Source organism: Lampetra fluviatilis, chromosome 56, assembly GCF_964198595.1.
Source record: "Lampetra fluviatilis chromosome 56, kcLamFluv1.1, whole genome shotgun sequence".
In the NCBI taxonomy this organism is placed as follows: Eukaryota; Metazoa; Chordata; class Hyperoartia; order Petromyzontiformes; family Petromyzontidae; genus Lampetra; species Lampetra fluviatilis.
This window is the reverse complement of record NC_136330.1, coordinates 7,082,708-7,098,596: the sequence shown is the minus strand read 5'-3', so window position 1 is coordinate 7,098,596 and position 15,889 is coordinate 7,082,708. Positions and strand designations below refer to the sequence as shown.

General features: G+C 55.0%; 1 protein-coding gene across 1 annotated transcript in view; it reads left to right on the top strand.

Annotated features, from left to right (window-relative positions):
• Positions 1-15,889, top strand: part of LOC144950131 (E3 ubiquitin-protein ligase rnf213-alpha-like) — an 88,769-nt gene that overhangs the window by 42,884 nt on the left and 29,996 nt on the right. Inside the window, exons 23-34 of the mRNA XM_078880192.1 lie at positions 1,569-1,760; positions 2,742-2,817; positions 3,715-3,909; positions 4,171-4,379; positions 4,775-4,832; positions 5,108-5,208; positions 5,655-5,806; positions 9,965-10,061; positions 11,078-11,192; positions 12,495-12,552; positions 13,883-14,025; positions 15,275-15,391. Of these exons, the coding sequence (XP_078736318.1) occupies positions 1,569-1,760; positions 2,742-2,817; positions 3,715-3,909; positions 4,171-4,379; positions 4,775-4,832; positions 5,108-5,208; positions 5,655-5,806; positions 9,965-10,061; positions 11,078-11,192; positions 12,495-12,552; positions 13,883-14,025; positions 15,275-15,391 (1,513 nt within the window). The remainder of the gene's footprint in view (positions 1-1,568; positions 1,761-2,741; positions 2,818-3,714; positions 3,910-4,170; positions 4,380-4,774; positions 4,833-5,107; positions 5,209-5,654; positions 5,807-9,964; positions 10,062-11,077; positions 11,193-12,494; positions 12,553-13,882; positions 14,026-15,274; positions 15,392-15,889) is intronic.

The following is a 15,889-nucleotide window of genomic DNA, read 5'->3' as shown; positions in this document are numbered from 1 at the left end:
GCTTCATCAACATCGTCGTCGTCATCATCATCGTGATCGTCAGCTTCACAAAACTGCGTCGTCGTCATCGTCACCATCATCTTAATCGTCAGCGTCACCAACATCGTCGTCATCATCATCATCATCGTCGTCATCATTTTCGTCAGCTTCATCAACGTCGTCGTAATCGTCGTCATCACCGCCATTGTTCCCATCAGCAGCAGCGTCATCGTTACGATCATTATGATCACCATTCAGGGTTACCGTCATCATCATCATCGCCATCCACATCACCAGTGAAAGTGCATCGCACCTGTCCATTCACTGCTGCTGCATACAGACCGTGTGTTGGTCTGTATGTGTGTGTGCATTATGGGGAGCGGTGGCGCAGTGGTTAGCACTATGCTGCACTACGAACCCGGCGGCCCGAGTTCGATTCCCGCTCACGGCCAACACCAGCGACGATCATCTGAACCAATCATGGGTCTCCCTTAGGTCGACTCATCCTCAAATGAGTACCTGGTGCGGTCTGTAAGCAAAGGCGGTCGGGCGTGGTGCTGGCCACCCACCTGCTCATGTGTCGTGCTGGCCTTCATAGGTGCTTGCTAACAGCACTTGCCTCAACAGTCTGTAAAAGCCATCCGAGGGATCTTAGTCCGTGTATCGTTATCCATGTGTTTATCTCTACCTACGGGGGCGGCTAGCACGTAGCAGGCTGACACGGGTGGTGCATCTGCCGGTCATCCAAGTCAGTCAACCGGTAGCACCTTGACCTATCCTGGTGACCTACACCTAGCCAGGCACGGTAAGTCAACCCGTTGCAATCGGGTCTGTCCCGTGACCTTCCCCCAGCAGGGAGCCTTCGACATTGCACGTGGCCTCAAGTCGCACCTAGCCTGGCACACGCCAGGCTAGGAAGGGCCTTTGCTATAGATGCCCCCAGGGTCTGGAATGCTATCGCAAATAAACTCCAGCCTGGATCACTACCTAAAGACCATTACTCAAAACTGCTGTAGAGGAGTTGTACAACCGTAGCTGCCACTGCTATCCAGTGGCCTGAAATCAAATATATAGCTATAGGTGACCAATGCGAGAAATGATCATGTATTTAGATTTTAGTGTGCTGCTTCTACTATTGTTACTCCTGCTATTATGGATTGACTCATGCAGCTAGCAAAGGATGCTAGGTTTAGTAATATATGTTACGTATGTCGCTATTGTTAACTTTTAATAAAATTTCTTATGGTCACCGTTACATTATCCCGATTTTTGTGTATAGTATAGAGTTAGACTAAACATTTTAATCTAAATTGTATTATGATTGTTATTGTGATCAAACATCAAAATGTGATTTTTTTTTGTTGCACATATTTGTACGCAGCATAAACAAATGGTGCCTTTTTTGGAATATTTTATTGTTTTTGTAGGGGATGTTTAAATTTTCGTCCAGTGAATGTGAAATGTATCTTGTAATTTTATTATTTGTTGCGATTGCACCCGAATCAAGACCCGAATGGCTCACAGGGTTATTCCAAATAAATGAAACTGAAACTAAACCGCCATTTTGTGCCGTCGTTGTTTGTGCGCAGGCACACCCTGTGGCGCCGCCTGCAGGCCGTGGTCACCCCATTGCTGGCTCAGCTGCTGTCCGTCGTGGACCGGGACTCCAACCTGGACCTCCTGACTCGGGCCGACCTGCCGCAGGAGCTGCGTTCCCTGTGGATGCAGGTGTTCCGCGACACGCGTGTGCTTCACGTGCCCTACAGCAACGACATCAGTTGGTGAGCTTGCGGACTTCGTCGTCGTCAAATCGCTCGATTTGAATCGCACGGCAGCAATCATCGCCGCTCTGCTTGCAGCAGACTAAAGGTCCAATCGTAGAACCAGGTGCTGAGTCGCCTTGTGCCACACATGGGCAGCTGCCACTCGGGGTGCCCCTAGGCTAGACCACACAACAGCAATCATCACCCCCCCTACTGCCAGACTGCAAATGTTCAAATGATCAGCCACTTTGTTGGGCTATCATTTGTGGCCCGGACGCTTTTGAACAATAAGTTTAATACTTCAATGGGGCTTTGCCTGGTAGGATGGGGATGGTTTATTGTTGTTTGTTTGTTGTCTGGGTGATTTGTTTACCTTTCTTGTACTTGGCACTACTGTCGTGTTTGTGTAACCGTTTGTTGATGTAACGTCCCTACCCCGTGCCCTGACTGGACATGTGTGTGAAAAAGAGCTTCATAGCTCATCGGATTGCTCCTTCAGTTTACAGATTCTGATTCTGAATAGCCACACAGTGACAGCTGCCACTGGGGGTGTCCTTTCAACTTTGTTTGAGATGATCTGATCTGTAAGTCGCTTAGCGCGTGGAAAACACCGTGAGATGCCCCAGAGTTAAAGTAGGGTGGCAATATCACAATAAAACCGTGATCATCATCACGCTCATTATCGTCATCAGCAGGAGCAGAATCATCGCCATCATCATCATGTTGACATTACCAGCAGCAGCAAGATGATCGTCATCATGTTTCTGTTCATCGTCGAGGTTTATTGCCATCATCATCTTCACCGTAACTATCATCGTCATCATGTTCATTGTCATCGTTAGCATCATTGTAATCTTCACATTCATCATCATCATCATGTTCACGTCATCATCATTGTCACCTTCACATTCATCATCACGTTCGTCATCGCCACCGCATTGACAGCCATGGCCATCGGGCCCTCACCCATGGCCCCCGTTCCGCGATCGGCGCGTGCAGGGGCAGGAGGGAGGAGATCCGAATGCCCTCCTCCTACGGGGAGCAGCAGCAGCGAGCGTTGCAGGGGCAAGGCTGCGCCCTGCCCTTCAGCTGGATCTTCCGGCAGCAGCTGGAGCAGCTGTGGTGGGAGGCCAAGCACCTGAGCAGTGAGAATCTCTCCCCACCGGCACCAGCTGCGAGCGGCCGCGCGCCGTTACTGCCGGGCCGCGTGGCCGAACGATCACTGGATCCCGGGAAAGCTCACACAGGCGCACCGCTCGTTCACAATCTTTTTGTTTAGCTCTTTGTACCCCTCCCTATCCTGACAGGTGAGCGAGTTAGACCACATTCATCATGATGATGCCAATGATGATGATGACAATGATGTCGATGATGTCGACGATGTTGATGATGGCGACAATGTTGACGGCGCTGACGATGACGATGAGAACGACGATGATGATGATGTTGACGACGTTGCGTGCAGGGTCGCTGGGCGGCGAGTCGAGCGAGCGGCGCCTCCCGGGGCTCTTCACCTCGTCGTGCCTCGGCTCGCTCTGCTCACAGCTGGGCCCCTCCTGCCGCTCGAAGCTCTCCCTGCTCTACCTCCACGACCTCGTCGCCACCTCCTTCCCCATACGCACCCCCAACGAGCTCCAGGTAACCCCACCACCACCCCCAACCCACACACCGTTATAACGGGGAACGCGCGCGCCTTGTTATCATTGAATGCCGTTATATCTCGGTTTCTGAGTGGTCGACGACGAACTACGATAATGCGGAGTGGCCTCGTCTCCCTGTTGCCGGAGGGGATGGGGGAGGTGACCGGTACAAGGGCAATGCAGAAGGGGAGCGACCGGTACAAGGGCAATGCAGAAGAGGGGTGACCAGTACAATCTCAATGCAATCGCCGACAGACGCTGCGGTGCGTGCGATCCGTGTGCCCCGCTCGCTCAACTTCCCTTCTTTGCCCCCCCCTCCGCATGGCCACCAGCTGCTGTGCCTGGCGCTGACGGAAGCGTCGGCCGAGCAATGGGGCCTGGACGAGATGTCGCCGGTGGGAGTCCACGCGGCGCTGGAGACGGTGCGCCCGCGGCTGCAGAACCTGCTGCGTCTGGCGGCCGCCTTCCCCGATGTGGCGGAGAGGATCGCCGAGCAGAGCGAGCGCCAGGGGGGCGCGACAGAGATGGTGGGTTTCGGAGTCTTTGGCAAAGTCTTTGTCGGGGTGGTGGTGGCGTTGACGGTGACGGGGATGGTGGTGATGGTGGTGGCAATGGTGACGGTGGTGGTGATGGTGGTGGCGGTGCCGGCGATGGCCAGTGGCAGCGGCGATGGCAGTAGTGGTGGCAGTGGCCGCAGTGGCGGCGATGGTGGTAGTGGTCACATCGGTAGCGGTCAGCGCCCAACGCCCCGAGCGTGTCACCGCTCGCCGTGCCTCCATCCCGCGCAGACCCTGGACCTGCAGACCGCCATCTCCTGCCTCGAGTCCCTGGAGCCTCCCGCTCGGCCGGAGGAGGCGGAGGAGGCCGAGGCGGCGGCCGCGTGGGGCCGCTGGCTCAGCCGCGTGGGAGCCGTGCAGTCCGTGATGGAGCGGATGGCGAGCGCGGACTACGAGGGGCAGTGCGGCCCGGGCGGCCGCTCGCTCGTCGCTCTCACCAGGTGAGAAAGGGGCGCCCGGCTACTCGCCAAACTCTCCCCAGGCGTGATGGGGGGGGGGGGGCGGGGGGGCACTGTCACTCGCCAGGTGAGTAAGACGTCGGTGTAACTCAACCAGCTGAGTATCTCTTTGAAAGGAGGGTCTCCGTGTCTCGGTGTTTTTGTGTCTCGGTATCTGTGTCTCCGTGTCTTCGTGTATCAGTGTCACTATGTCTAGGTGTCTCCGTGTCTCTGCTTATCGGTGTCTCTGTGTCTCCATCTCTCCGTGTGTCCCAGGACGCTGCTGTAGTGCGTGCTGCACATGTGTGTCTATGTCTCCGTGTCTCCGTGTCTCTCAGGATGCTGCTGCAGCGCGTGCTGTGCGTGTCTCTGCTGGTGGAGCACGTGGTTTGGGGAAGCCGCCAGGACGCCGCTCTGCTGCGTCTCACCTCTCCTCTCCCCGCCATGCTGTGGCAGGTACGCAACTGCGCGTGTGCATGTGTCCGTGTGTGCGTGTGTCTGTGCGTGCATGTGTGTGTATGTCGCCATGAGTGTGTGCATGTTTAGTTGGTTTACCGACGTTGTACAGCGGCAGTCGGTTAACCGAGGTCGTACGGCGGAAGCTGGTTAACCGAGTATGTAGGGCGGTAGCTGGTTAACCGAGGTTGTATGGCGGTAGTCGGTTAACGGAGTTTGTACGGTGGTAGCTGGTTAACCGCGTCTTCCGCCTGTCCGCCTCGCTCTGTCTGCAGGCACTTGCCCTCAACTCGGATATGAAGCAGCTGGCACCACTGGAGACGACGATGGCCCTGCTCAGCTCCTGCGTGAGGAATACCAAAACCCTGCCCCGCAGGTGAGCGACCTATTAAAGGCACCCTGTGTCACTCGTGAGCTCCTCTTAAAGGCAACCTCTACCACTGTTGAGCCACCCTTAAAGGCACCCTGTGCCACTGTTGAGCCCCCCTTAAAGGCACCCTGTGTCACTGGTGAGCCCCCCTTAAATTGCACCCTGTGCCACTGTTGAGCCCCCCCTTAAAGGCACCCTGTGTCACTAGTGAGCTCCTCTTAAAGCCCCCCCTAAAGGCACCCTGTGCCACTAGTGAGCTCCTCTTAAAGGCACCCTGTGCCACTTTTGAGCCCCCCTTAAAGGCACCCTGTGTCACTGAGCTCCTCTTAAAGGCACCCTGTGTCACTAGGGAGCTCCTCTTAAAGGCACCCTGTGCCACTCGTGAGCCACCTCTTTGTCTGTGTGCACACGGCCAACCTGTGGACATGCAATATTTGAATGCATATGTGCAGGGCGCGCAAGAAAGCACGCGAGTCGCTGTGCAGCAGCGTGACGGTCTTCTTCACTGAGCTCGTGTCTCAGCTGAGCTTCCGGGGCCGTGCGGCGCCATCGCACCCCGTCCTGCACCGCCTCCTCGACATGCTGCTCCTCGAGCAGAGCACCGGTGAGTGTGTGTCTGTGAGTGTGTGTCTGTCATCTCGGTCAGTCGACCCGTGGCACCTGGGTCTGCCCCGTGACCTCCTGCCAGCGGGCGTTCGACACTTCACGTGGCCTCAAGGTGCACTTGGCCTGGCACAAGCGTCGTGGTGACGTCACCGCCACTTAGTGGCGAATGGCGGTTGTTGTTGTGAGTGTGTGTGTGTCTGTGTAGATGTACCTCCTCATGGTGCTAGACGGGCAACGCTGTGGTGGGCAGTGCTGTGGGGGGAGGGCCAATTCCGATTGGCCTTTGTAACCACCACAGTGGCAAATGGGGGCTCTGGGCGGGTGTGAGGGGCTGGTAACCCCTCCACCTTCAATTAATTACCACTAAACCACGACGACAAAATGTAATAAATATGCTTGTGCCGAAGGCACCGGGGGGACAGGCGTCTATGACGTCCCCTGGCCAAACCCCATTTGGCGGAGCCAGGAGACTGAATCTTTACCCTCGGGGCTCCTCCAGAAACAACAAATAAACACTACTTGTGGCCACGTGGAATGTTCGAACGATCACTGCGGAGGAGAGGCTGCCACTCCTCTGTCAGGAGCTGGACCGGTACCGCCTGGATCTCTGTGGTAATCAGGAGGTCCAGTGGACCGGCTCTGGCTCCTGCCACCATGAGGGGTGGACAGTCCTCTACTCGGGGCAGGAGACTGTCAAACAACAGGGAGTGGCTCTTCTTCTGAACAAAAGAATGAAGGGGGCGTGGGAGCGTGGCGGTGAGGTGTGCGAAGCTGTAAGCCCAGGCTACTTTGGGCTCACCTTCTCATCAACCAGAGGTGAGGAGTGGTGGTCGTGGTTACTTATGCCCCCACTGAAGACGAACATCCGTGGAGGGATGCAGGCAAGACCGATGAGTCAGATGCCTTCTATGACCTCCTGTCACAGGTGCTAGCTAAAGTGGCCACTCGAGATAGAGTCATCTTGTTGGGTGACTTCAATGCCCGAGTTGGTCATGATGCTGGCACCTGGGCTGGGGTGATTGGAAGGCATGGGCCAGATCAGCTCAATAACAACGGTAGGAGGCTGCTAGATTTTTGTGCAGCCCATGGGCTTGTAATTACCAAGACGCTGTTCCGGCATTGGTGCATCCACACCACATCATGGATGCATGCCGGGTCCAAGCAAGATCATCTGCTGGACTACATAGTGACGGAACAATGGATGCGGGCCCATGTCCTTGACACCAGGACCTACCGTGGAGCTGATCTGCCCACTGACCATCGATTTGTCATCTGTAAGATGCACCTGCCATTCTTCCACTCCATTGTGGGTGTACACCCAGGACCCCATTCAAACCCAAGGTGGCATGGTCTCAGCCAGCTGATGAAATTTGCAAGCGAGAATTTCATCATCGCTTGTGGCTGGGATTGGCATCGTCCCCCACTCCTCCTGATGTCGAGGGGAAATGGGCGAGGTTTAGAACTGTGGCTCATGCAGCTGCAATGGCTGCTTTGGGTACATGGCCTAGATCTCCCCAGAGACCCTGGCTGACAGAGGAGATGTTCAAGCCGGCTGAAAAAAAGCGACAGGCCCACTTTCATCGGCTACAGCATCCCACGTCAGAGAATGAGGAGGCTTACCACAGCCTTCACTCAGAGGTTCGGAGAGCCGTGAGGTGCTGCAAGGAAGGGTGGTGGTCGCGGGTTTCTGAGGAGATGGAGTCTCAATGGCCCGCAATCACAAATCGCTCTTTATTCCATCAAAATAACCTGCAGCGCCACACCTATTACCATCATTAGGGGAAAAACGGTGATCCAATCTCCGACCCCCAGGAACAGGTTTGCAGATTTGCTGAGCATTTCTGTGAGGTCCTGGGGAAGGGGATATCCCTCTGCCAGGAAAACAACATGGGACAAAATGATGATGACCCTGCCGAGGCTGCGGTGCCTCAAATATTGGAAGAGGAAGTCACCCCCTGTGAGTGGCTGGCTGAGGTATCATTTGTTGAGGAAGTACTGAAGGTGATCCATAGTCTGAGACCAAGAAAGGCACCGGGCAGAGATGATCTCCCAGGCGACATGCTGAGGGAGGGTGGTGTTTGTGCACAGACTGCCCTACATGACATCATAACAACAGTCTGGACCACTGGACGGGTTCCGCACGATTGGAAGGATGCCCTGGTGGTCCCCCTTTTTTAAGAAGGGGGACCGCACAGACTTTAACAACTACAGGGGCATCTCACTCCTCAGTGTGCCGGGAAAGGTCCTGGCAAGGATTATTCAACATCGCCTTGCTAGGCACGCTGAGGAGAGGCTTGCGGAGCCCCAATGTGGTTTCAGGAAAGGGTGGTCCTGCACAGATTCCATATTTTCTGTCCGTCTGCTACAGCAGAGGTATAGATAATTCCAACAAGACCTACATCTCTGCTTTCTATTTTGACCACGTAGTTCATGAAGCCCTCAATAGTTCTACCGGAGGAATTTCCATCTGGTACAGATGCAATAGGAGGCTGATCGATGCCCGGGTGTGTTTAACCAGGCTGGATTGTGTGAGCAGCTCACAAATCCTTGAAAAATCTGGACAAAGTCCCATCGGTGAGCTCATCCGGCAGGCAAGGCTGCGTTGGCTGGGCCATGTAGCCCAGCCACCGCATGCCTAAACAGCTTTTGTTCGGCCGGATGTGGAGCTGAGTGAACTTGCTGATGACTTGTACCGGCGGTGTCTAGATCGGCCTCTGTGGAGAAGGCTCGTGAAGGATGCTACTGGGCAGTTGGAGGCAGTCGCCCTCCAACAACAACGGAAGGGGGAGGAGCGACGCTCATAACAACGAGCGCCAAGTGGCTAAAGTACAGCAAGTTGGCACAGTAGGGGGCACAGCCAGTCGTCTCAGTCAGTCGACCTCTGGCATCTGGGTCTGCCCCGTGACCTCCTGCCAGCGGGCATTCGACACTTCACGTGGCCTCAAGGTGCACATAGCCTGGCACAAGCATCGTGGTGATGTCACCACCACTTAGTGGCCAATGGCGATTGTTATTGTGTAAGTGTGTGTGTAAGCATGTGTGTTGGCGTGTGCGGAGCGGTGGTGTAGTGGTTAGCGCGCTGCGCTACGAACCTGGTTACGCAGGTTCAATTCCCGCTCACTACCAACACCGGTAACGATTATCTGAACGCGCCTTCAACACTTCAGTCCCAGACCACACCAAGACAACAACAACAACAGTCTCACACTCCACCAAGACAACAATAGTCCCAGACCACACCTTGACAACAACAACAGTGCCAGACCACACCAAGACAACAGCAACCCCAGAAAACACCAAGACAACAACAACACTCCCAGACCACACCAAGACAACAGCAACCCCAGAAAACACCAAGACAACAACAACAACAGTCCCAGACCACACCAAGACAACAGCAACCCCAGAAAACACCAAGACAACAACAACACTCCCAGACCACACCAAGACAACAGCAACCCCAGAAAACACCAAGACAACAACAACACTCCCAGACCACACCAAGACAACAGCAACCCCAGAAAACACCAAGACAACAACAACAGTCCCAGACCACACCAAGACAACAGCAACCCCAGAAAACACCAAGACAACAACAACACTCCCAGACCACACCAAGACAACAGCAACCCCAGAACACACCAAGGCAACAACAACAGTCCCAGACCACACCAAGGCAACAACAACTCCAGAACACACCAAGACAACAACAACACTCCCAGACCACACCAAGACAACAGCAACCCCAGAACACACCAAGACAACAACAACACTCCCAGACCACACCAAGACAACAGCAACCCCAGAACACACCAAGGCAACAACAACACTCCCAGACCACACCAAGACAACAACACTCCCAGACCACACCAAGACAACAACAACAGTCCCAGACCACCCCAAGGCAACAACAACTCCAGAACACACCAACACAAAAACCCCAGAACACACCAAGACAACAACAACAGTCTCACACCACACCAATACAACAACAGTCCCAGACCACACCTTGACAACAACAACAGTCCCAGACCACACCAAGGCAACAACAACAACAGCCCCTGAATAAAATGTGGTCGCGTTCACGTGGAAACCCACCGCTCGCTAATCGATCGGTGGGGTTGTTGTTGTTGTCGTGCATCTGGCGGCCTTCCAGAGGGGACGCAGTGCGGAGAGGGGAGCCCCTGGGCGGACTGCATCCGCCCGAGCCCGGCCCTGCGCTCGGCACTGCTCAAGCTGCTGCTCCGCTACGCGTGAGTGGCCGCCTTTGCCCCCAGCGCGCCGAGAGCCGTCGCTTCCTTCCCTCTGCCCCGGCCGCCGCGCGAATCGTTCCCGGGGTCGACGTGCGACCGCCCCCACCCCGTCAGCGTCCCGCACCCTGCAGCGCTGCCTGTAGTACAGGGCTGTGCTGCACGTAGTTGCCTGTAGTACAGCACTAGGCAGGCACCGGCGAGGGTTGCTGGATCACACACGGAGGTTTCGAAACGCCCTTCCCTTCGGGCCTTCGAGGAGAAGCCGTGCCCCTTGGATCGCTAGGCGGTACAGCAAAGTGCGCACGAATCTCCGTCTGTCTCGTCTCTACGGGATAGAGTGTTGCCCCCTTGCACGCGAAGTGATTTCACCGGGCGCTGCAGTTTCCTGCGACGCATAGAGCACCCATTTAATTGGCCGAAAACATATCTACTTCTAGAGGGCCGCAAAACTTGGGCAATGTTCGGTAGGGCTGGTTCCTCACCGCCGCGTGGCTTCTGCTGCTGCCTCCCCCTGCTTGTCGCTGGTTCCTCCTCCTGGCGCCTCTGAGTCGTCCTCCCTCCTCCCTCTTCTCTCTCTATCTCTACCTCTCTTGAGTGCGAGCGGTGCTGCTTTGATCGCTCCTAAACCGCTGCGAGCTTCTGCGTGGGGAGTGAATCGCAAAACTTCCAGAGCTCTGTGCCCCGTCGAGGACTCGGCGAGCGTAGGCGCTGATGGCACGGCGAGTGCTCGTTCAACGCGCTAGCGGCGGCGGCCGCAGCGGTGGTGGCAGTGGTAGCAGCTGTAGCGGGGACAGCAGTAGGGGCAATAGAAGTGGCAGTAGAAGCGGCAGTAGGAGTAGCAGCTCTAGCGGAGTAAAAGTGGCAGTAGTAGCAGTGTTGGGATGCGTTCCTGAAAAGTGCCGCAGGATGCAAGTGACGATAAAGTCTGGCGAGGCACGATGACCCCACCACTGCTACTACTGCTGACATCATCAGCTTCACCTTCGTCATTATCGTCGTCGTGCATGCGAGTGCAGCGGCGAGGAGGTGCGTGAGCACCTGGATCGACACCTCATCAGTCTACAGCAGCGTCCATCCCCTAGGGTCGCAGATCTCTCACAGCTGTGCGTGCTCATCGTCAGCTGCTTCGAGGTGAGTACCCAGCAGTGAGTAGAGCATGGCTCGTAGTGATGAGGTCTTCATCACTGAACCGCACCTCCGATTTAGCACGGTTGGCTACGTGCAGTGCTAAAGAAGTTGAACGTCCATCGTCATCTTATATTTGTGTGAGTCTACGGGTCTCTGTGTGAGTCTTCGCGTCTCTTGTGTGAATCTATGTGTCTGCACGTGAGTCTATAGGTCTCTGTGTGAGTCTACAGGTCTCTCTGTAAATCTCTGGGGTTCTGTGTGAGTCTACGGGTCTATGTGTGAGTCTATGGTTCACTGTCTAAGTCTATGGGTCACTGTGTAAGTCTACGGGTCTCTGTGCGAGTCTACGGGTCTCTGTGTGAGTCTATGTGTCTGCACGTGAGTCTATGGGTCTCTGTGTGAGTCTACAGGTCTCTATGTACATCTCTGGGGTTCCGTGTGATTCTACGGGTCTCTGTGCTAGTCTACGGGTCTCTGTGCGAGTCTACGGGTCTCTGTGCGAGTCTATGGGTCTCTATGTGAGTCTATGGGTCTCTGTGTGAGTCTATGGGTCTCGGTGCGAGTCTATGGGTCTCTGTGTGAGTCTGCGGGTCTCTGTGCGAGTCTACGGGTCTATGCGTGAGTCTACGGGTCTCTGTGTGATTCTACAGGTCTGTATGTGAGTCGACAGGTCTCTGTGTGAGTCTACGGGTCTCTGTGTGAGTCTACGGGTCTCTGTGTGAGTCTACGGGTCTCTGTGTGAGTCTATGGGTCTCTGTGTAAGTCTGTGGGTCTCTGTGTGAGTCTGTGGGTCTCTGTGCGAGTCTACGGGTCTCTGTGTGAGTCTACGGGTCTCTATGTGAGTCTACGAGTCTCTGTGTGAGTCTACGGGTCTCTGTGCGAGTCTACGGGTTTCTGTGTGAGTCTACGAGTCTCTGTGTGAGTCTACGGGTCTCTGTGTGAGTCTACGGGTTTCTGTGTGAGTCTATGGGTCTCTGTGTGAGTCTACGGGTCTCTGTGTGAGTCTATGGGTCTCTGTGTGAGTCTACGGGTCTCTGTGTGAGTCTATGGGTCTCTGTGTGAGTCTACGGGTCTCTCTACTATCCCCAGGACATGCTACACTGCGAGCTGGAGCGTCACTGTTCTGGCTACAGCTCGGCGCGACCGCAGGAAGCGGCACGGATGTTGCTGCAGCGACGGCAGGGATTGATGTTCACACCACCACCACCACTACCACAACCGCCACAACAACAACAACCGCCACAACAGCAGCGGCATTCGCTGCAACCTCCGCTCCCAGCCGTCGACATCCATGCGCTCCAGCAGATGGCCGAAACCCGGGCGTGTCTCGACATGACCGGGCAGATTCTTCACCAGCTGCTCGGTGATTCATTGTTGTTGTTATTGTTTATCGCGGCAGCACGCGGGTGCCCAGGCCCAAAACCCCACCGGGAGATTCCAACGGGCAGGATGCAACGCAGGATCTGCAGACGTCCGTTGCGCCGGCCAAATTTGGTACCTCGTGTTGAGAAAGGAGAGGACGGACACTGGGAAATGACGAGAAAATGTCACCGAAGGGCTTGCGTCTGCCGGATTTCCGTCCGCTCGCAATCTTCGCTTCCGCTTGAGAACTGATTGAGATTACCGCTCTCTTACCCGTCGCTGTCCCCCCGACCTCCACCGCCCACTCTGCTCGTTTATGGCTCTGTAGGACCGGAGACCGATCGAGGTTTTTTCTTTAATCTCTGGCTACCCTATTTGGCAGTGCAATAAGTTCTCGCCTGACGCGCCGGTCTTCACGCGACAACACGCTTTCGTTCCGATACGGTCGTTTCCGTGAGGTAAAAATGTTCACGTGTCACGGACGGCACATACACCATTACAACGTGAAATGGGACGCCGTTCTAACGTGAAACGGACAGTTCTAACGCGGTACGGATGCACCGTTATAACGTGGGACGAGCACCGTTATAACGGAAAACGCACGCAGTTATAAGGCGGAACGGGCCACGTAATGCAGAATGCATACGCCGTTATAACGCGGAGCGAGCGTCGTTCTAACGCTGAACACGCACCATTATAATGCGGAACGGGCACCGTTATAACGCAACAGGCGCTGTTCTAACGCGAAATGTGTTCTGTTATTACAGGGAACATCCCCATTATGACTGCACTTTTCAGGAATGCATCTACCGTGTGAAACGAGACCCACAGACATCTCGCACAGAGACCCATACACTACTTATACTGAGACACATAGACTCACACTGAGCGCATTTATGAGTCTCTGTGTGAGTCTATGGGTCTTTGCCTGATTCTATGAATCACTGTGTGCGTCTAAGAGTCTTTGAGACCCACAGACTCACACAGAGACCCACAGACTCACGCAGAGATCCTACAGACTCACACAGAGACTGATAAAGACTCACGCAGAAACCCGTAGATTCACGCAGAGACCCGTAGACTCACACAAAGACCCGTAGACTCACACAGAGACCCGTAGACTCACACAGAGACCCGTAGACTCACACAGAGACCCAGAGACTCACACAGAGACCCAGAGACTCACACAGAGACCCAGAGACTCACACAGAGACCCAGAGACTCACACAGAGACCCCATAGACGACTCACCCGGAACGCGCACCATGAATCCACCCACAGAGACGGGCGCTGCTCTGGCGTTGGAGTGCGAGGGCCTCGTGCGGCGTGCAGAGGAGTTGTGCCGGCGGCCGGGAGGTGCCTGGCCCCAGCTGTACCTGCTCCGCTCCCTGGCGAGTCGCTTCGGACTCGACCGGCTCCCGTTGCTCTGCCACCGCTTCCCGTGGCTGCTGCCCCCCGAGCTGCACGGCCGGGAGGTGAGAGGGGCGAGGGAGGCTAGGAGATGTTGACTACCTCGCCCGGTGTACAGGAGGTCGTGGGTTCGATCCCAACCCTGACGCCTGCTGCTGTATATTTGGAGTTTGCGTGTCTCTCTCTCTCTCATCATCATCATCACGGTGGCTAGGAGATGTTGACTACCTCGCCTGGTGTACAGGAGGTCGTGGGTTCGATCCCAACCCTGACGCCTGCTGCTGTATATTTGGAGTTTGCGTGTCTCTCTCTCTCTCATCATCATCATCACGGTGGCTAGGAGACGTTGACTACCTCGCCCGGTATGCAGGAGGTCGTGGGTTCGATTTCGACCCTGATGCCTGCTGCTGTATATTTGAAGTTTTCATGTCTCTCTCTCCACGGTCGCGTCAATGTTTCCTCCTGTACCTCAACGTGCGTTTAAGCGTATTTAGCCGCAACAAATCTCCACGTGATGAGTCGCTTTGTTGAGCTATCACTTCTCGCCAGGTCACTTCTGAAAGAGAGCTGCGTAGCCCAGTGGGCATTACCTGGTAAAATAAAAAATAGACTAGTTTAGAAGGCCATGGCCCCATGTCGGCATTGCCTCTGTCTGAGTCTGTCCGGTGAGCTCCTCCTCCTGCATCTAGCCTGGCATAGCAGTCAACCCGTGGCACCTGGGTCTGTCCCATGACGTCCTCTGGCAGTAGCGACACTTTACTTGACAGCCTCAAAGGTGCACTTATCCTGGCACATGCACTGTGGTGACGTCACCGTGACTTAGTGGCGAATGGTGGTTGTTGTGTGTAGGTAGCCCCAAACGAGTACCTGGTGCAGTGTGTAAACATCGCCACTGGGGAGACAAAGGCAGCCGGGCGTGGTGCTGGCCACCCACCCCCTCGAGTGCCATGCCGACCTTCATAGGTGCTCGCTAACAGCACTTGCCCTAACAGTCTGTTAAGGTTATACGGGGGATCTTTGTATTTGCGGTTTACCGTGTACACCCGTCAATGATGCACGAGTGTGTCCGTTAATGTATCACTGTGTTCTCTGTGTGTGTGATGTCACGAGGGCGATGTTGTGAGTGCACGTGAGTTTGTGAGTGTGGATCCGTGTGTGTGAGTGTATATCGGCCAGTCATCTCAGTCGGTCAACCAATGGGACCTCGGTCTGTCCCCGTGACCTCCTCCTCATGCTGCTGCTCGCTAACAGCACTTGCCCTAACGGTCTGTTGAAGGCTACCCGGGGAATTTGTGTCTGTGTGTGTGTGTGTAGGAGGAACTGGAGCCACGGATAGACTGGTTCCTGGCCTGTGGCGTGGACTATCGGACGACTCGTTCAGCACTCAGCAAAGCGATCATCGATTCTGACTTCAGCTCATTCAACCCACAGGTTCATCACTATCATCAACACCATCATCATCACCGTCATTACCCTCATTATCACTCTCATCGCCATCATTACCATCATTACAACCATCATCACTGTCATCACCATCATCATTACTGTCATCATCGTCATCATCACTATTATCACCATCACCATCATCACCATCACTACCATCATCACAGTCATTACCATCGTCATCACCACTGTCATCACCATCACACCACCGTCATCACCATCATCACCATCATCATTACTGTCATTATCGTCATCATCACTATCATCACCATCATTAATCACATCACCAACAACAACCGCCATTTGCCACTAAGTGCGGTGATGTCACCATGACGCTTGTGCCAGGCTATGTGCACGTTGAGGCCACGTGAAGTGTCGAACGCCCGCTGGCAGGTCACGGGGCAGACCCAGGTTCCACGGGTCGACTGACTGAGACGACTGGCTGATGCACCACCTGTGCCCCCTACTGTGCCAACTTGCTGTGAT